The 21608-nt window shown below is 45.8% G+C and overlaps 1 protein-coding gene across 3 annotated transcripts in view; it reads right to left on the reverse strand.

The window, feature by feature from the left end:
- Positions 1-21608, reverse strand: part of KIF20B (kinesin family member 20B) — a 175136-nt gene that overhangs the window by 82683 nt on the left and 70845 nt on the right. For all 3 annotated transcript variants that reach the window (XM_068258632.1, XM_068258631.1, XM_068258633.1), the window contains 5 exons: positions 20474-20613; positions 18516-18669; positions 10729-10936; positions 3452-3513; positions 3245-3364 (listed from right to left, as the gene is read on the reverse strand). In XM_068258632.1, coding sequence (XP_068114733.1) covers positions 3245-3364; positions 3452-3513; positions 10729-10936; positions 18516-18669; positions 20474-20613 — 684 coding nt within the window. The remainder of the gene's footprint in view (positions 1-3244; positions 3365-3451; positions 3514-10728; positions 10937-18515; positions 18670-20473; positions 20614-21608) is intronic.

The raw sequence follows: 21608 nt of genomic DNA on the forward strand, positions 1-21608 counted from the left end.
GGTGAGTACCCCCCAGGGGAGTTTTTTTTCATTACAGATTTTCTTTAACTAATGGAACATAACTAATGTAACTTAATGACAGTATGTTTGTTTAGGCTGAAGTTCCTCTTTAAAACAAATAAAAAAAAACATTGAGATCATTAATTGTAAGTGTACAGGTAGTCCTCAGTTAAACAAAATAAGAACAAATTCGGGCTAAGCATAAACCAACAGTCCTTAAGTCGGAACACTGTGCTATCTCTGTTTGCTGTGCCTTCTATGTCCCACTTGTGCTCTCCCCCAGCCCCATTCCCTTAGAGTATGTGCAGCGGAAACAGCAGCGCTTGTCTCAACAGCTCCAGGGCCTTCTGCAGCGGTGGCCTCTTCCTCTCTTGGTTCCCCTAGTGCCTACTTCTCTTGTGTTGCGTAATAACATGATCAGGAGAAGCCTGCACTAGGTGGAAGCAGTGAGGGAGAGAGAAGGCAGCCAATTGCTGCAGGGGCCCCGGAGCAGGTGAGACAAGCACTGCTGCTTTCGCTGGGCATACTCTGCTCCACCAGCCCATTCCTTAAGCATAGTGCAGGGAGTACTTGACTGTGCAACATCATCAGGATGCCTAGCTCTTCTACTGACCACATATGCTATTGCTCCGTTGTTGTTGCCTGATGAAGCGGGATCAAACCTGCAAAAATGCGTTGCATATTTGGAGTTCATAAATAATATATATTGACTGTCTTTACTACAGTCGTGTGTCTACTTGGAGGAGGTAAGTCCACCACTACCTTCTCTCTTTACCAAGAATTTGTTTTTTTAAGATTATTTAGCTTCCTTTTATCCTTTTGGCGCCTCTGTTCTCCTGCATAATATTGATTCCACCCTTGGTGGAGGGTTGAACCCCCCTTTTTCTCATCTACAGAGAGCGACTTCTTATTCCTGAGTGTGGTCAGGAAAATCTCCCCACCTGCTTTTACAGTGGTTGCCTAATGGTAACCCTGGTTTGTGAGTATTAATATTTACTCTATCTAGTAACCATTTACCAGTACATATTACACTATTGGGGCTCTTGGTGTTCCTTGTTTTTATCATCATCAGGATGAATCAGCGGATCTATCGTACGTTGGGTTATCATAAGTCACAGGCTCCCTGCAGTAATAGTGGTACTAGGGTTGCCGTGGTTTACCGGTATTACGGTATACCACGGTTTTAAAATGCGCGGTAATCATACCATGCAATTTTAGGAAACACCTGTTTAGGCTGCATTTCCGCATCCCCCGCCACCGCTCCGGCATTGTCCTGCTCTCGGTCTCCCTACGTTACGAAGGCAAGCTCCCAAAGCTTTGCCGACAGGACAGACTATGTGTGCAGGCGCTGGGTAGTGATGCAGGTCCTGTGATGACGCGGCCAGCTGGAGCGCATACACAAATCTTTTACCGGCAATGTATCCATTTGTGTTTTTATTGGGGACTGTACCACAAGAGCAGAGGGGGAGACAAGGTCATTTCTACCAAAATAAATACACTAAATGAGAAAAGGCTACAACCCGTTTTCCCTCCTGCTTGATGCACACAGCCCCCTGCCTCCCCGACTATAAAAAAAACTTTCACTAGGATTCGTCTCTGGTACACTTTAAGGTGTATAGTTAAGTGCACCACCAGCATTTTTAAAGTGGACCTGAACTCAAAACGTCCTCCTCTCTGCTCTAACATATGCAAAAGCATTTCTTTCTTTGTTACAGCTGATACAAATCCTAAAATAAAAATGCACAGTTTCTACTTCCTGATTCATGGAAGCAGACATATTAATCTGCTGTGCTTTCAAATTGCCTTATCTGCCCTCTCTGCCATAGTCAGTCATGTGACACAGGGGAGAGAGCAGATTACAATTTGTGATTAGACACAAATGAGTGGGAATTACACAAGCTAAACTCTCTAAATACACGCAGAGTGCATTTATCTATGCATTTCTTCAGACCTGTGCAAGAGTTCAGATCCACTTTAAAGGAGTCCATACACCTAACGATTTTCCCGCCAATATACGGCCGATTCGATCACAGTGAGCGAATCGTCTGTGAAATCGCTGCGCACACCGCTGACAGAAGGTTCGATTTCCGTCCGAAATCGATCGTTCCCGTCGATTCCCGACGATCTGTCCGTGCGGAAGATTTTTGTCGATCGCCGGCGGGTCGGGAGTGCGTCGATAGCGGCGGTCGAATGCCCGACGACCAACGCAATACAGCGGGTATACATTACCTGTTCCAGCCGGCGTTAGTCCCCGCCGTCAGTGCTGTCTTCTCCGCTCTGGTCTCCGGCATGCTCTACTGTTTAAACTTCCTGCCGGGCAGGAGTGAAGCATGCCGGAGACGACACCAGAGCGGAGAAAACAGCAGTGACAGCGGGGACTCGCACCGGTGGAGCAGGTAATTTATGCGGGGGGGTTGGGGGGGTGGCTGGAAGGGAGCAGCAGCGCAGCGCCACAGATTGTGAATGGTTTCAGGCTGAAATCGGGACAAACAATCTGTTTGCAGTAAAGGTGGCCATACGATCCCTCTCTGATCAGATTCGATCAGAGAGGGATCTATCTGTTGGTCGAATCTGATGGCAAATCGACCAGTGTATGGCCACCTTAAAGAGAACCCGAGGTGTGTTTAAAGAATGTTATCTGCATACAGAGGCTGGATCTTCCTATACAGCCCAGCCTCTGTTGCTATCCCAAACCCCACTAAGGTCCCCCTGCACTCTGCAATCCCTCATAAATCACAGCCGTGCTGTGAGGCTGTGTTTACATCTGTAGTGTCAGTCTCAGCTGCTCCCCCGCCTCCTGCATAGCTCTGGTCCCTGCCCCCGTCCCTTCCCTCCAATCAGCAAGGAGGCAAGGGATGCAGGCGGGGACTGGAGTTCTGCAGGAGGCGGGGAGAGCAGCAGACTGACACTATAGAGATAAACACAGCCAGCTCTGACAAGCTGTTTGTCAGCAGCGTGGCTGTGATTTATGAGGGATTGCAGAGTGCAGGGGGACCTTAGGGGGTTTTGGGATAGCAACAGAGGCTGGGCTGTATAGGAAGATCCAGCCTCTGTATGTAGAGAATATTCTTCAAACCCACCTCGGGTTCTCTTTAAAAAGGCATTTTATTAACAAGTTTGAAAATATCACTTTGGAGAAAACTCAGGAGATAAAGTTAGTTGCATAGGGGCCCTTGTATCTGAGAATAAACCCTTATCAAAAATCAACATAGAAACATAAAAGCTTAAAAACCTCTCTACTTACGTAGTCGTCACATTTAGCCTCCCAGAGGGTAATTAGGTCTTTCAGCTTCTCAATGGCGCTGTCCTTTTCTTGGATCATGTCCACAAACTGATCAATTTGTTGTCTCTGAGTTGCCAGTTTCTTCAATAAAATATGAACATATTGAATATTTTTTGTAAAACAACAAAAAAACAAACAAATGTCTGGAAGGAGATACAAACAGCTTACCTTTTCAGTTTCTTCCAGCTGAAGACATGTTTTTGCACATTTCTCAATCTGATTATTCAAGTCTAAAACCAGAGATCAAAAATATACAAACAAGGTGAGATATTTTTATTCTCCTTTTGCACCAAACAAGAGCTGCTTTAAAGTGAATTTGGTTTCAGTCTCGCCATCATCCCTGTGGTGAGCAGCAGCAGATCGCCAGGCAGTTAGTGCTTCCAAATAGAGGACTACAACCACAAAAGTGTCTGGAGTCATACCATGCCCCACCATCTGGCTGTACAGTATCCTGCAGTTAAAACTTTGTTCATACAAATGCATTCACAGAAATCAGTTGCATGTGAGTGTGCAATCATCCAGGCACCACTGCTATCCCTACAGCCAAGTTAAAATCCAGCGTATTGGTACAAAAGGATACATTATCTTGCATAGTCACCTACACCACACAGAGATACACCAGAATTCATATGTGTCCTAACAGGCTCTGTAACATGCATAGTGCAGACATACAAACATTAATTGCAACAATCCTTTCTCAAGATTAGGACCATATATCCCGACGTCCTCTCCTGGGACAGATAGTGCATCAAAGTAATCCCACAAGGGAGCTAACAAAATACAGTATATCCATGTACACCATGCAAGCCCCAGCATCAGGATATGCGCTCCTAAAATAAAAGATTACTTTTTCTAAGCCGATACACAGAACAGAGACTAAAAACTGCGGGATTCTTAAAAAAATAAAATCTTTAGGAGGAGGATAGATACAATTTTTTTTCCCCCTTGGGTTTTCTTTGAAATCATGCGGGAAGACAACCACATTCAGCGTCATGCCCACATCGGACATCCAGAGGCTGGATTGAAGCCAGAGAACAGGTATGCAAAGTGTGGCCATGTCACCCTAGCCACCCACATGGCTAAAAGCCCTCCATTTAAAAGCAGATTAATGGTCAAGTGGAACGATGACTACAGTCCTTTTCTTAGGACTACTGGCAACACAAAGAACTGGTAAAGACTCCTATTAGACCTACCGGTAATGGAGTTTCTAAGCGTATTCCGGGACAACAGGAGATCCGGTCCCTCCTCCGGATCTGGGGAAACCACAATCAAGAAGTATTAAAAGCTCCCGCCCTCCCTCATCCCTCAGTGCATTTAAAAGTAGAACCGACAAAAAAACCACCGGAAATGAAGAGAGAAATCTATACACCAACAAGTGCTCCATACTGACTCCCCCATAGAAAGGTGCCCTCTAGACAGGGCCTCGTTATAGGCGTTGTCCCGGAATACGCTTAGAAACTCCATTACCGGTAGGTCTAATAGGAGTCTTTCTCTAATCGTATTCCGGGACAACAGGAGAGATAGACAAGAAGTCTTTCAAACAAAAAGACCCACTTAGGGAGGGATCACTGCCTGGAGCACCTTTCTGCCAAACGACTGGTCTTGTTGAGACAACACATCCACTCTATAATGCTTGATAAACGTAGATGCCGTCGACCAGGTTGCTGCTTGACAGATCTGTTGTATTGTTGCCCCTGCTCTCTCCGCCCACGATGTAGATAAGGAACGTGTGTAGTGGGCTTTAATATCCTTCGGTATAGGACAATCACTACTCTGATAAGCCAAAATTATGGCATGCTTAATCCACCTAGCTATCGTCTGTTTCGATGCCTGCTGACCCTTAAGGCCCATACACACGTCGGATTTTTCTGAACGACGGGTCGTTTGAACGTCCCGTCGTTCAGTCGATCGCACGCGGAATCAGACGTGTGTACGGACTATCGTTCGCGTGATAAGACCGGGCGGATCGCTGGAAACCAGTCTTATCACCCAAACGATAGTCTGTACACACGTCGGATTTGACGTGCGAACGACTGAACGACGGAACGTTCAAACGACGGGTCGTTCAGAAAAATCCGACATGTGTATGGGCCTTTATTCTTGCCCGCAAACAGTATAAACAGATTACAGGATCTCCTAAATTCCCTAGATCTAGATAAATATACCAGAAGCGTACGTCTCACATCCAAACAGTGAAAATCCCTCTCCTTACTATTGGATGAATTGGTGCTGAAAGATGGCAAAATAATCTCCTGAGAGCGGTAAAACTCTGAAGAGACCTTAGGTAGATATACTGGGTCTAATCTTAATCGAACACTGTCGGGACATATAATTAAGAACGGATCCTTAATGGACAATGCTTGCAAGTCCCCTATTCTCCTTGCTGACGTGATAGCAATCAGGAAAGCCAATTTAAAGGAAAGTAGTTTGAGGTCGATCTCCTCAATTGGTTCAAAGGGTGGTCTCATAATGCTGTTTAGAACCAACGACAAATCCCATTGTGGAAAGATTTTCTGCTTAACAGGAGTCGATCTTTGAATGGCCTTAAAGAAATTCCTAACTAATTCCTCCTGAGCCAGATGTCTATCTAATAGAATAGACAGGGCCGAACACTGAACCTTCAAGGTGCTAGGCGCAAGGTTCATCTCCCAGCCATCCTGAAGAAAATCCAATACTGAACTAGTCAATTCCCTGTTTCTATTTTTAGTAGCACACCATGCCAGAAAAACCTTCCAGACCTTCCGATAAATTTTCTGAGTCACTGGCTTCCTACATCTCATAAGCGTCTCGATAACCTTCTCCGAGACACCCTTTTTCCTTAAAATTACCCTCTCAGGATCCAAGCTGCCAGTTTGAATAAGTGGGGTTTGGGATGTTTCAGGGGACCCTGCATCAGTAGGTCCTCTCGCCCTGGGAGAGGATACGGAGGTCTCTCCGATAATTTTAACAGGGTTGCGTACCATGGCCTCTTTGGCCACATAGGGGCAATCAGAATCATTCTTACTTTTTCTCTCTGAAGCTTTACCAGTACCTGAGGAATGAGAATCAGTGGAGGAAAGGCATAACAGACTGAAATGCCATGGGAGACTGAGTGCGTCCAATCCCAGAGACACTGGGCTCCTGAAAAGGGAGTAAAAACGACTCACCTTCGCATTGTCTGGGGAGGCAAAGAGATCTATGTCCAGAACTCCGAAGATCTCGGTTACCTCGGAAAAAAATCTGAATGGAGGCTCCATTCTGACTGATTTATTTGGTGACGGCTCAAAAAGTCCGCCTCCCGATTCAATACTCCTTTTACGTGGATAGCAGCTAAAGATAGAACCTTTAGCTCTACCCAATCGAAGATCTCTGAGGAAAGGGACATGAGATCTCTGGATCTTGTCCCCCCGTTTCGATAAATAAGCCACCGTCGTGACATTGTCGGAAAAAACTAACACGTGTCGGCCCTGTATCATTCCTTGGAATGACCTGAGAGCTTCCTGAACTGCCTACAGCTCTCTGAAATTGGACGACTTTCTCCTGACGACAGGATCCCAGGAGCCCTGTGCATGTTGTCCCAGAACTGTCGCACCCCAGCCCCATGAACTCGCATCTGAGAAGATCTGTATTGGGTTCTGCTGCCTCCACCATCTCCCCTGCTGTAGATTCTCCTGAATCAACCACCAGGATAGGCTTGTTCTCACCTGCTCCGGAATGATTGTCCGGAGGTCTAGAGAGGTCTGGGACCTGTCCCAGTTTGATAGAAGAAGATTCTGTAATTGTCTGGCGTGCGACTGAGCCCATATCACGGCCGGGATTGCGGCTGTAAATAGACCCAAAAGTCTCATGATCTGGCGAAGGGAACAATCCCTCAACGTCAGAAGCCTTTCTACCTCCATCTGAATCTTTAGAATCTTTTCCTGAGGCAGGAAAATCTTTTGCATCACAGAATCTATGCGATAACCCAAGAAGGTTATCTGCTGTGTTGGGGTTAAGGAAGACTTGGCATGATTTATAATCCACCCAACTCGAGTGAGAGATTGCATCACGATCTCCCTGTGAGCCAGTAAGAGCTCTCTTGACTGGGCAAACACAAGAAGATCGTCCAAATATGGCACAATTGAGATCTGTTGTAGTCTCAGCTCCATCACCTCTGCCAGAACTTTGGTGAAGATGCGTGGGGCTGATGCGATGCCGAAAGGCAGAGCCTGAAATTGAAAAATGGCGAATCCGGGAATGATCCCGGATCGCGAATCTCAAATATTTTTGATGGCCTGAAAAAAATCAGTATGTGCAGATACGCGTCCTGAAGATCTATTGAAATGAAAAATTCCTGTCCTTGAAGGAGAGCTCTCACGGAATAAATGCTCTCCATCCTGAATTTCTTGTAGTCCAAAAATGGATTCAGGGACTTCATGAATCTGAAGTCCCCGTTTGCCTTTTTTACCAAAAACACGTGGGAATAATAACCCTGGAACTCCTCTGACCGAGGGACCTGGATTATTACCCTTTTCTCCAAAAACTTGTGGATCTCTGATTCTAGGCCCAGAGCCTTCTCTGGATCCCTCGGAATCTGATTCTCAAAAATTCTGTGGGGGGGGGGGGGGGGGGGGGGGGGGGAGGACAAACAGAAAATTGAAGGCGGTAACCCCGCTTTATAACTTGCAACACAAAAGGATCGGAATTTAATTTCTCCCATTCCGACTGAAAAAAACCTTAGTCTGCCCCCCACTGGAAAGACGTCATTTGTCTTGACTGGAAGGTTTGGGGTTTCCCATAGTGAAACCCCCTCTTCCCCTTCCTCTCGGAAAGGACCACTTCCTCTGCACATTCCTATTTTTTACAGGCCAGGAAGAAGACTGTTCACTAGTTTGTTTTTTAGCCACAAAAGGTCTCTTCCCCTTCAACATTCTCTTTTTATTTGGAAACTGCTTACCCCTCTCAGCCGACCGGGATAAGACTTTATCCAATTCGGCTCCAAAGAGAAGGTTCCCCTCAAAGGGTATGGAACATAACCTATTTTTTGAGGTTAAATCCCCCTCCCAGGTTTTCAGCCAAATAGCCCGCCTGGCCGAATTAATGAGCGCCGTAGTGCGCGCCGTAATTCTGACCATCTCCGTAATTGCATCCGCTAAAAAGGCTACTGCTCTTAGTACTACCGGTAAGGAAGCTGCATAATCTTTGGCAGGAGCTCCTTTCGAAATCTGAGAAATTAGGTTATCCATCCAAATCCTCAAATTTCGTGAAATACATGTGGCTGAAATCCCTGGTAGGAAGGCAAATGCTGCCGACTCCCAGGCTTTTTTTTAGAAGCCCCTCTACTCTTTTGTCCATAGGGTCTTTTAGAGTGCCTGCGTCCTCAAAGGATAAGTCAGAATCCTTCGAATATTTGGCTAGAGCCGAATCTAATTTAGGGCATTTGATCCATTTATCAATCTCCTCCTGAGCGAAGAGATACTTCCTCTTAGCTGATTTTGGTATAAACAAACGTCTTTCAGGGTCCTGCCATTGCGAACAAATAATCTCCTGTAAAGATTTGTGGATAGGGAATACTCACCCCACGGGCCTAGCTAAACCCGAATATACCAAATCCTGGGGGGTAGGCTCAGACACTGTTTCTTTAATCTGCTCCGTAGCATAAACAGCTTTGAGTAACTCAGAAGATTCATCTGGGGAGAACAAAAATCTAGGGTTTCGGACTAATTGCTCTGAGTCCGACTCCCCGGATTGAACTTGCTCCCCCTCCTCTAGAGAAATAATCTCTGACCTGTCTTCCCCCTCCTCCTCTAATTCTTCCTCCCCCTCTCCCGCCAAAACATCAGACATAGAGGAAGGATGGGACGGAGGCCCAGAAGGGCCCGGGAGGGAAACAGAGGAAGGACCAGGCCTAGATTCTGCTGGCGGAGGGATAAAAGACTCCTTAAATTTATCTAAAGTGTCCTGCATTTTAATGTTAACTGACTCCATAACCCCCTTTAAAATGCTGGCAGTCTCAGAGGCTATCAAGGCATCTATGCATGCTTGGCAAGCGTTTTTAGGGGCCTCAATAGGAATTTTCACACTACAGAATCCACAACGTTTGTACTTCTTTTCAGGAGCTGTAGCTGAAGTTTTAGGCTCAGATTTTGCCTATAACAGAGATAAAAAGACAATCCACTGAGTTTTAATTTGTTTCTAAAGGATCAGTATAAACCTCCTCCAATGGAGGACTCACCCCACCAGAAACTGCTGCCGCCGCTTTGGGCTGAGGCTGGCTGGAAGACTTTGTCCCCTGCTGTGTCTCCATGCTGCCTCGTATACACGGAAGACGCCAGCCGCTCTTTCTCTCTGGGTCTTCCGTTTTAGAGCCTCCCCTTCCGCCGCGTGTGACGTCAGCACGCCCTCCGAGATACTCCCCCTGCCGGCGTCTGACGTCAGGACTCCCGCAGGTACGCCTCCCGGAAGTCCGTGCGGCCAACAGATGCGCCCCGTATCACGCCTGGCGTTCTGTGCGAGAGGCCGGAGAGCAGCGCTGCACCATACTAAATCAAGCGCCCTCCTCCAACTGGAAGCCTAGGCCCCCCGAATCCCCTCTGGAAAACATCCAGGACCTGGCTTCCTTAGGCGAACCTCACCCTCTGGCAAGGTACAAAAAATAAAAAAATGGGAGCTGCTTCTTGACGGTGTTTCCTGGACTCCTATTAGACCTACCGGTAATGGAGTTTCTAAGCGTATTCCGGGACAACGCCTATAACCCGGCCCTGTCTAGAGGGCACCTTTCTATGGGGGAGTCAGTATGGAGCACTTGTTGGTGTATAGATTTCTCTCTTCATTTCCGGTGGTTTTTTTGTCGGTTCTACTTTTAAATGCACTGAGGGATGAGGGAGGGCGGGAGCTTTTAATACTTCTTGATTGTGGTTTCCCCAGATCCGGAGGAGGGACCGGATCTCCTGTTGTCCTGGAATACGATTAGAGAAAGTTTCCTTACAAACTCCTTTTTTCAAAGCAAACACTGTACAGTACATTGGGTGGTGAGGAGGGGCACTGCATCTGTAGAAGACTTGTAACAGACAGCCATATGATTTATTTGCAGCTAGAGGCGGTAGGAAAAAAGTTTGGAGACAGAATTGAACTCTGTAGGTTTCCTTGTAGAAGTGCAAATTCTCAATCTCCCTACAGTACCAGACTTCATTCACAATCTGCAGAAAGTAGATGGAAAGACTTATTCGCCTTCCTCTGGATCAATTTATGTGAGGGTTCAGGCCTAGTATTATACCATACTTTCTGGTTGACCTCAAGGGATGCATGTATTTTTTCAACCCATATAACTATGTAACTAAAACACCAACATTCAGACCAATAAGACTTATCATACAAAACCAGCATGAGGAACAGGCACTCTTCACCTAACCACAGCATTTGTACACATGAATGTCTCAGATGTCCCTACCCTCATATAGGTCCTTTATGAACTGTTAACAGCTTACCAGCAGATTTTGTTATCAGCTCTGCCTGCATTTTTGCCAGCTCAGATGTCAGTTCCTGCACCTTACTCTTCAGCTCAGTTATGGTTGCAGGCTCATCAGAGATAGCTGAAATATGATGACGAGCCTCCACCGCCTGCTGTTTGATGGTTGCCAGGTCAGTTTCCATAGACGAGAAAAGCCCTTGAAGAGGCAAGTTGGGATCCTCCACCTAGCAAGGAAAAAACAGCATTCATTCCCCACAGGCTCTGTGAAAGCCATGTTTAATTCAGGTATAAAAATTGTACTGCTGGAAAAAAGCTTGAAGGTATGTTTAAATAGTGTTACTTTTAGAACCATTTTAAAGAAAACAAAGGACAAATAAGACTAAAAACTGAATTTGAAAATTATTATGCAGCTACACTTTAAGCGGACCCAAACTCTTGCACCGCACACAGTGAAAAGACCTTATTTATTTCACATATAGTTGCTAAAGAAATTTACTGTGCTGTGCCCGTGGCACTTGTTTATCCAGATCAAACTATCTAATTAGTTCTTATAAGCGGCTATGAATAGACTGTAGGAGCACCACTGCAGCCCTCTACCCATACAGTAAACACTGAGGCTTAACCCCTTCAGTGCTCCCAGCAAAGTGAAACCAAGTACTATACTTTATTACAATTCATGGAAATCCTAAAAAACAATCAAAAAAAAAAACAAACAAAAAAACTGAAGGAATTTGTTGTCTAAAGGTCCGTACACACGCCGGACTGGAGGCAACGACGGGTCCGTCGTCACCTCCCGCTGGGTGGGCGTTCCAACGACAGTCCGGCGTGTGTACGCACTGTCGGCGGACTGATACGGCTGCTTCTGAGCGAGCCACCCGGCGGATCGCTCAGAAACAGCCGTATCAGTCCGCCGACAGTGCGAACACACACCACACTGTCGTTGGAACGCCCACCCAGCGGGAGGTGACGACGGACCCGTCGTTGCCTCCAGTCCGGCGTGTGTACGGACCTTAAGGCTTCATGCTGTGGCTTATCTTTTAGAGCACAAAGGGAATTCTGTACTTCGTTCCACTTTCAGCAGTGATGGTTTAAAGTGTACACGCAGTCACAGAAATCAGATACTGCAAAATTTGGCATGGTCAGGCTAAGATCCATTAGCATGTTATTAGTAAGGAATTGTAGAATTATCCTTCAATTGTCTGAAAAGTGCAGCAGATCTCCTACACTATTGTTCTGACTTTGCTGGTGAATGAGTTGCTCGCACATCTCAGAACACATGAGTGTGTGGTCTGATCAACTGATATGCAAGGCTCTGATTGGATGGTTATGATCATATGTGCCTTTAGCTTTCTGTGTAGGCTAATGCACAAAGTAATCACAGCAAATCAGAGCCTTAAATCTATCACCTTAACAAAACAATCATGTAACGTTCCAAGAGTTCTGCTAGACACCAGCAACTTTATTGAAAGATTAAGTCAGAATTTCTCTCTCCCCTCTTTAGGTTTGTTATGAATGGAGGAGAAGGACGAGCCTGAGCTGTTTACCTTCCCTTAAATGGCCAAATAGTAAGCAAGTAAGTGGCCCATACGGCGGGAGGTAGCAATTATGTACACTCCCACCAAGCCGATACAAATGGATTTCGGAGAACATTTTGAGGTCTTCAAAAAGGTCAACAATTATTTCAATGTTAACAAGTGGATGCTGGGAAGCATAAAAAACTGGTGAAACTGTCCATACCCTTTAAAGCAGAGGTGGACAAAGTGAACATTGAATTCAGGAGCCGATGCAATCCAGGAGCCAGATGAACATTTTTAGCAGCTAGCTACTTAGATCATTACAAACTCAAGTTAGACACCATCCGTTTTTTTGTTTTTTTTTTAAAGGGAACCTGAAGTGATTTGGAGACTGACATTTTATTCCATCTTGTCGGGTATGTTCCGGGGGTCTGTGCACGGCAACTGTGATCTCCAGGACAACACCCAAAGAAGCTGAAGGATCCAGAGACTTCCCTTTTCAGAGACAAGTATCTTATTTTTTCCATTAAAGGACAAATGAAGCGAGAGTTACAGTGGTTTGCAAAAGTATTCAGGCCCCCTTGAAGTTTTCCACATTTTGTCACATTACTGCCACAAACATGAATCAATTTTATTGGAATTCCACGTGAAAGACCAATACAAAGTGGTGTACACGTGAGAAGTGGAAAGAAAATCATACATGATTCCAAACATTTTTAAAAAATCAATAACTGCAAAGTGGGGTGTGCATAATTATTCAGCCCCCTTTGGTCTGAGTGCAGTCAGTTGCCCATAGACATTGCCTGATGAGTGCTAATTACTAAATAGAGTGCACCTATGTGTAATCTAATGTCAGTTCAAATACAGCTTCTCTGTGACGGCCTTGGAGGTTGTCTAAGAGAATATTGGGAGCAACAACACCATGAAGTCCAAAGAACACACAAGACCGGTCAGGGATCAAGTTATTGAAAAATTTAAAGCAGGCTTAGGCTACAAAAAGATTTCCAAAGCCTTGAAAGCAGTATGGCACAACTGTAAACCTACCAAGACAAGGCCGTCCACCTATACTCACAGGCCGAACAAGGAGAGCGCTGATCAGAAATGCAGTCAAGAGGCCCATGGTGACTCTGGATGAGCTGCAGAGATCTACAGCACAGGTGGGGGAATCTGTCCATAGGACAACTATTAGTCGTGCACTGCACAAAGTTGGCCTTTATGGAAGAGTGTCAAGAAGAAAGCCATTGTTAACAGAAAAGCATAAGAAGTCTTGTTTCCAGTTTGCCACTAGCCATGTGGGGGACACAGCAAACATGTGGAAGAAGGTGCTCTGGTTAGATGAGATCAAATGGAACTTTTTTGCCAAAATGCAAAACGCTATGTGTGGTGGAGAACTAACACTGCACATCACTCTGAACACACCATTCCCACTGTCAAATATGGTGGTGGCAGCATCATGCTCTGGGGGTGCTTCTCTTCAGCAGGGACAGGGAAGCTGGTCAGAGTTGATGGGATGATGGATGGAGCCAAATACAGGGCAATCTTGAAAGAAAACCTCTTGGACTCTGCAAAAAAGACTTGAGACTGGGGCGGAGGTTCACCTTCCAGCAGGACAACGACCCTAAACATAAAGCCAGGGCAACAATGGAATGGTTTAAAACAAAACATATCCATGGGTTAGAATGGCCCAGTCAAAGTCCAGGTCTAAATCCAAATCAAGAATCTGAACAGCAGTTTTTAGATCTTGCCACAAACTCAGTCCATCTAATCTGACTGAGCTGGAGCTGTTTTGCAAAGAAGAATGGGCAAGGATTTCAGTCTCTAGATGTGCAAAGCTGGCAGAGACATATCCTAAAAGACTGGCAGCTGTAATTGCAGCAAAAGGTGGATCTACAAAGTATTGACCCAGGGGGCTGAATAATTACGAGCACCCCAACAGTAGTTATTTAAAAAAAAAAAATAGGTTTGGAATCATGTACGATTTTCGTTCCACTTCTCACGTGTACACCACTTTGCATTGGTCTTTCATGTGGAATTCCAATAAAATTGATTCAGGTTTGTGGCAGTAATGTGACAAAATGTGGAAAACTTCAAGGGAGCCGAATACTTTTGCAAACCACTGTATATGGAGGCTGCCATATTTATTCCCTTTTAAGCAAGAATAGTTGCCTGGCCATCCTGCCATATTTATTCCCTTTTAAGCAAGAATAGTTGCCTGGCCATCCTGCTGATCATCTGCCTCTAATACTTTTAGACATTGACCCTGAACAAGCATGCAGCAGATCAGGTGTTTGACATTGACAGATCTGACAAGATTAGCTGCATGCTTGTTTTTGGTGTTATTCAGATGCTACTGCAGCCAAATAGACCTGCAGGGCTGCCAGGCAACTGGAATTGTTTAAAAGGAAATAAATATGGCAGCCTCCCATCACTCTCACTTCAGCTGTCCTTAAAGTTATCCACGGGTAAACTTTAAGTATCTAACTTTTAACCTTTTATTCCTCACAGGACTTGCTTTAAAGAGGAGCTGTTAGGTATAGGGTCTCAGAGAAAATAAACACATATCAGTAGCTAAACATTGGCTGTACTTACATTACATATGCATTTCACTGTCCACGTTTGGATTTCACAGAATCTTTATATAGTATTTGCAGAGAATGATGCTCCTGACAGCTCATGGCAGGTTCCATGTTTGTCTGTCTCCTATGAAGCCAAATGTGTCGTCATGTCCTGCCTGCTTCCTGATGTTTCCACTCACAGAAAAGCTCATACTGAATAACAGTACTGTGCAGTGAATATTAATTAGCCATGTGGCTAGGAACAATAGCGGACTCCTGCAGTGTACTCTGACGGGAGTTTTTTCAGTGCTGTGGGCTGCTGCTTTTGTAACACGATCCCTGTAACTTATCACTAGCAGCCGAGGGGAGGGCCCCAGAATGCTTTGCTGTATGGTATGCGGCTCTCGGCTTGATAAGCACACATCAAAACTAAGAGAGATTTTTAACTGCAGTATTGCCTTTTTGGCTTCCTTCTAAACTGTTTAACACAGGAGAATAGAGGTTTAAATTAGCTTTTGCAGCCTGACAGTTACTCTTTAAGGTACTTAGCCCTTTCACATCACAAAACTACAAGTCATAACTGAAGTTACCACATATATACTATAAACCCATCCACTGATAAGCCTACCTTCCAACATTTCCCACAAAAACAGAAAAAAAAATCCCACACAAAATGTACCCCTAGCTCTGATTCTAAACCGTACCACTCTGCAGCTGGTCCATGCTTCTCATGCATGCTCTGCATGACATTAAACAATGTTGGTAATGCACCAAACTAGTTATTGTCAGGTCTACAAAAACTCATGGAGAAGCATGTGAACAGTTTTGTCAGGTGATCGATTTGCTGGCTATGATCATGTGCTAAAGCTGGATGTGACCACAGCAACCCAGAGCTTTGATTTGCAAACAAATCATATGCTTCTCCGAGTGAGCGCTGTGATCACAGCACAGGAGATTTGGGCGCAGCCGGCGCCACCATAGGCCATAATAGGAATTTTGGCTATAGGGGCGCACAGTCAGTAACTTCGGCGTCGTTAGAAGACGGAGATCTAAAACACTGCAATTCACCTTCCAGCAATAGCTGGAAGCCAAATTACATAATTCCCCACCATCCATGGCGGCCTGGAAGGGGAACAGTAATTAACACCCCAAGGACTTGTGCAGCAGCAGGATACGCCATATACCCGGCTGTATCCTGTGCCCAAGTCTCCTGGCGGCCAAGTCATATGTATGCTTCTCCAAGAGTTTTTCTAGACATGACCATCACTAACCCTGACAAGGTGGTGTCTATTTTGCGTGGTGGTTTCCTGTAGGAAAATCACCATGGGATGCCCAAGTAGCATTTGCAGATTGTGACGCCGACTGAACTCCGTATGAATAGAAGCAAACGCCACCATCGAAAACTACTATTGAAGATTCTGCATTACCTATCGTTTTCCTAGCAAAAATTAGTGATGGGAAAATGCTGGAGTTTAACACGTGAATTTAACCTAGTGGATTTATGAGCATTTTGAATCCCTTTACATCTCTAATACGTCTAGATATAAATGTTCTGTGTCTTGTACTATAGTGGGAGGGACCTATTCAATTAATACAACCTTTGGCTATACAGGACTTTTAGAGACTAACATTTGTATGCCTTGAAAACCAGTCAAGCTCCTGTCACCATGCATGGTTTAAAAAGGGATTTTATTGCCTTATTAAATTTAAACTGGCCTTAAAAGGGGCACTATGGCGAAAAATTGTAAAATTTATAATATGTGCAAACATACAGTAGACCGGGGGTGCCCAATAGGTCGATCGCGATCTACCGGTAGATCGCGACCGCCTATTTGGTAGATCGCGGCCTCTTGGCCGCGTCCCATCACAATTTGCGGCCGGCAGCTTTCCCATCATATTTTGCTGCCAGCCGCCGGCCAATAGGAAGCGGGGAAGAGAGAGGGGGCGCGGCTGAAGAGGCCATGACGCGACGTCATGGCTGGCTGGCGGCGCCGGGCACACGCGCACACGCTGGCTGCACAGGACGCAGGCTCCTACTGCGCATGCGGGGCTGCACAACGTGAGGGACTGCAGTAGCTGACGCTACACCGGAGCGCTCCGAGTCCGAGAGGGGAGACCATACATCGCCGCTGGAGAGAGGTAAGTGGTTGAGCACCCATCCTACCTATGTTAATGGCACCTATCCCTACCTACCTACCTACGCTAGAGGCACCTATCCCCACCTACCTACCTATGCCAAAGGGACCCACCCCTACCTACCTATGCTAAAGGGACCCATCCCCACCTACCTATGCTAAAGGGACCCATCCCCACCTACCTATGCTAAAGGGACCCATCCCCACCTACCTATGCTAAAGGGACCCATCCCCACCTACCTATGCTAAAGGGACCCATCCCCACCTACCTATGCTAAAGGGACCCATCCCCACCTACCTATGCTAAAGGGACCCATCCCCACCTACCTATACTAAAAAGGGACCTCTCCCTACCTACCTATGCTAAAGGCACCTATCCCTACCTACCTATGCTAAAGGCACCTATCCCTACCTACCTATGCTAAAGGGACCCATCCCCACCTACCTATGCTGAAGGTACCTATCCCCACCTACCTATGCTGAAGGTACCTATCCCCACCTACCTATGCTAAAGGCACCTGTACCCAGCTACCTTTGCTGAAGGAACCTATACTTAGCTACCTATACTGGAGGCACTTGTACCTGGGGGCTATTTGTGACGGGGGGGGGGGGGGGTCAGTTCTGTCAGATTTCTACTACCTACTGTAAGTGACAGCAACCTAGGAGAAAAGTAAATTATAGCTCATTTTACTCTGGGAAAAAAAAGGTACTTATTTTTACAGTATATGTTTGCACATATTTTAAATTTTACAGTTTTTCACCATAGCGCCCCTTTAACTGGGTTTCTAATGGTGCGTAACTGGGCAGCAGAGTGACGTAGTGGTTAGCACTTTTGCCTTGCAGTGCTGGGTCCCTAATTTGTATCCCAGCTAGAGTCCAATCTGCACAGAGTTTGTATGTTCTCCCCGTGTCTGTGTGGGTCTCCTCCGGGCACTCTATACATTTTCAGGATGTGGGAGGATACCAGGCAAGTTAATTAGCTTCCCATTATACTAGCCGTAGATTATGAAACATACATACACATGATTTTGGTAGGCAGATTGTGAGCCCCTCAGAGGAGCAGTTAAAGGGAATGTCTAGGATGAGAAAATCATTGCTTAAAAAAGTACCTGGCTATCAGCCGCTTGATCAGTGAAATTGACCCGGAAGTACTGTGGCCCCAGGAAGTCAATTTCAACCTTCCTTCATTGTATTACGCAGGCAGTCTTCCTTCTGAATTTGGGCAGCACCTGCACATTGAATCATATCGCAGACACAGACGCGTAAGGGCCACCCTCATTGCGTCATCCGCCCCCCCCCCCCCCCCCCCCCCCCGCTCCACCCGCACGCCTCCATAAGTTAGCAAAATTGGACTGCGCCTGCATGGGGTCAGACTTTTCCGGGTTCGGGGGACCAGACCTTGGAGGTCGGGTCCTGAAACTGAGCATACCGCGGCCGTTCGGGGACAATCTGAGCACTCTACTCAGATGTTAAATTCATTACCTATTGATAAAGGAAATATTTTACAATAAAGTCTTACCTTTAAGTGACTACACAATATACTCTGTACAGCGCTGCAGAAGATGTCAGCACTTATAAATACTAAATAATAACCAGTACCTGGGGAGTATTATCTGTTGTGGTGGATGGCTGGTTGGCATCCTCCTCTACATCCTTTTCTTCATTGGAACATTTCCTCACCAGCTCCTGAAAGATCTCCATTCTTTCATCACATCTTTCTTCCATTAATTCTTTTTCCTTTTGCAAGCGCTCACTATCAAAAGAAAGAGCAAAAGCAACAGAGAGGAATAAGAGACCAATCAGTGGTAATGACAGAAGATGGGACAATATTCTGGTATGTGCACTGCTAAGGTAACACTAACATGTTTATGTACTCCAGTATGGTTAAAAGGTCCTAACAATAAGACTGCTTGAGAACACAATATTCCCCAAAATTATTCAAAACTGGTGCACAGGTCCCTAAACTGCAGAGTTCACCCAGAGGTAATTTCCACAGGAAAAGGCTGGTTGAAAATTTCAAAAATTCCACAAAATGAACAACCGCCACTCAAAAACCTGTATTTCAAAAATGTTTATTAGTAGAAAAATAGCGTGACCTCCATGCCCCTAAAAATAAGACATGGGCAGCAACAACCAAGGCGTACTCCTGGAATCAAGCATACCAACACTCTCCTCACATTCACACTCAGATCCGGATGGGCCGATTCCTATCACGATGTGAGTGTAAACAAGCTTCAGAGAACGGACCCAAAGTGCTAAGGTCAATAGTCCATATTGGACTTCTTCATCTAAGCAGGGCAACCATAATCTTTCTTCATCAAATGTAAGGCCAGTCCCTGCATCACAGGTGTAATTACTTCTCTCATGTCCTGCGGTTTCAATAGAGTGCTCCCCCTCCTATGGGCAAACTTATTCAGCACAGTCCATGTACTTCCTTATGAAATCCGCATCAGCGGGCATCATAGGAGTCATATTACCTTGATCTCGCCGGAAATCCGTGCAAGCAGCCGCAGCGTCCCGCGACTAACAGGTACCTGTATAGAGTCGGCTCGCTCACTGCCGCCAGGCTCTCCACTTGGGCATTGGATATGCAGGCGTACCAGGATGGGCCATCGCATAATCACACTGAGGAAGCCCACGTTTTAGTGGGCGTAACTAATGTGGGTGGGGCTTGAAGATGTCGGGCCAGAGAAGTAGCCTAGAACGCCTGCATATCCAATGCCCAAGCGGAGAGCCTGGCGGCAGACTCGATACAGGTACCTGTTAGTCGCCAGACGCTGTGGCTGCTTGCACGGATTTCCGCCGAGAGCAAGGTAATATTACCGGGACTCAGCAGAAGATCCAGGTGGTGGAGGAGGACAGCGAGGGACTGGTTAGCCTAAAGGGGGCTGGAGGAAGCCCCAGGTATGTATGAAAAAACCTTTTCATCCGTCTCAGGTACCCTTTAATTCGTAGTCACCAAACCAAATTTTACCATATCAAATTTGATTTCATGAGCAAAGGGAGTGCATAAATTTGCATAAACCAGCATCAATGCAGAATTATTTCCATCTCATTGACCATCTCTAAAGCCTGATGTCTAGCTGTGTCACAAATATTCTTATACAATCAGATATGTATATCTGATTTCAGTATAGTTTACAATGTATATCTGAAAAATACAGGGACTGCTTTATTGAAGCAGCACAAGTAATTATTTTTTTGATTGGTTTACTTCATTTTGTGGACTAAGCACAGCTATTACTGTGTATATAAATTATTTATGACGACTATTATCTGAGAAATAGAAAATATGATAACATGTTCTATTTTAATTACAGGTTACATTCATTAGGAGTTGGAGTCTGCATTTTTTCCCGACTCCTTCTCCAGGTACCCAAAAATTGCTCCGCCTCCACAGCCCTGGATTGCACATGAGTGATGTGATTTTATAAAAATCTCTCCATAGCATTAGCAAGAGCTTTTTCAAATCACTAGTGCTTCGAAAAGGCTGCTAGTGGGTTTAAGCCCTTAAAGCATGCTATTCCCATTAGTTGAGGCCGGTTTTCAATATTTACCTGAAGTCATTTTCACGCTCCATAAAGTGCTGAGTAAACTCTCTTGCTACCTCTTCCCGGATTTTAAGTTCCATTAGAAGTTTATCTTTTTTCTCATTAACCAGCTTGGTTTTAAGATCTTCTACAAGTTCCAACAGTTTCTGGGACAAAATCGAGAAAAACAATGCTGTAAAAAATTGCCCAGATCAACAAATATCAGTCATATTTTAAAAAGTGTACCCGAGTCGAATGCCATTCTACAAATGGGCACAGAGGCATGGTCCTTGCTCAGTGACCTACCGCTGTATCCTCTTTGTACTGCTCTCTTGTTCCCCCTTTCCTCTGCTGTGCCCCCCTGAAATTGCTGACAAGAAGCTTGTCAGCATCATAATAGGGTAAAGGGCGTCCTTTGCAAGAAAGGCACTCCTACAGAACGCCCACTTTGGAGTTAGGAACGGCCCTTCTCCACCCCCTCCCTTCCGAGCCGTGCCCGGCTCTCCACCTCTTTCCCAACCCTGCGTGTCACAGCCCAGCTCTCTAGGACAGCTCTGTGAGAGCGGAGATGCTGTAACATCATGACCTCTGGGGTTTCCGGCCATCTTGGAAAAAAAATTCCCTGCGACTCAGCAGACGAACGGAGTATGGTGGGAAGCCAAGGAGCTGAACGTTTGACTTTCTTTTGGACGTTTCTTTCCATCTTAGGTTCTCTTTAAAGCTAATTTAAAGAAAACCTGTAACAAAAAAAAACCTCCCCTGGGGTGTGCTCACCTCGGGTGGGGGAAGCCTCTGGATTCTATTGAGGCTTCCCCCGTCCTCCTCTGTCCCACGGCAGTGGCGATAAAGCTACCCGAACAGCAGGGATGTAAAGATTTACCTTCTCGGCTCCAGCGCAGTATCGGCTCTCCGCCTCGGAGATAGGCGGAAATAGCCGATCGTGTCGGGCCGCTCTACTGCGCAGGCACAAGTCTCCTGCGCAGTAGAGCGGACCTGACAGAGATTGGCTATTTTCGCCTATCTCTGAGGTGGAGAGCCGCAACAGCGCCCCTGCTGAAGCCAGGAAGGTAAATAAATCAGCGCTTGTCAGCCTGGTCGAGGGAGGATTCCGGGACACTTCGGGGGAGCCAGCGTTGGATTACCTGCAGCTACAGGGGAGGGA

The sequence above is a fragment of the Hyperolius riggenbachi genome, chromosome 10, assembly GCF_040937935.1.
Source record: "Hyperolius riggenbachi isolate aHypRig1 chromosome 10, aHypRig1.pri, whole genome shotgun sequence".
NCBI lineage: Eukaryota > Metazoa > Chordata > Amphibia > Anura > Hyperoliidae > Hyperolius > Hyperolius riggenbachi.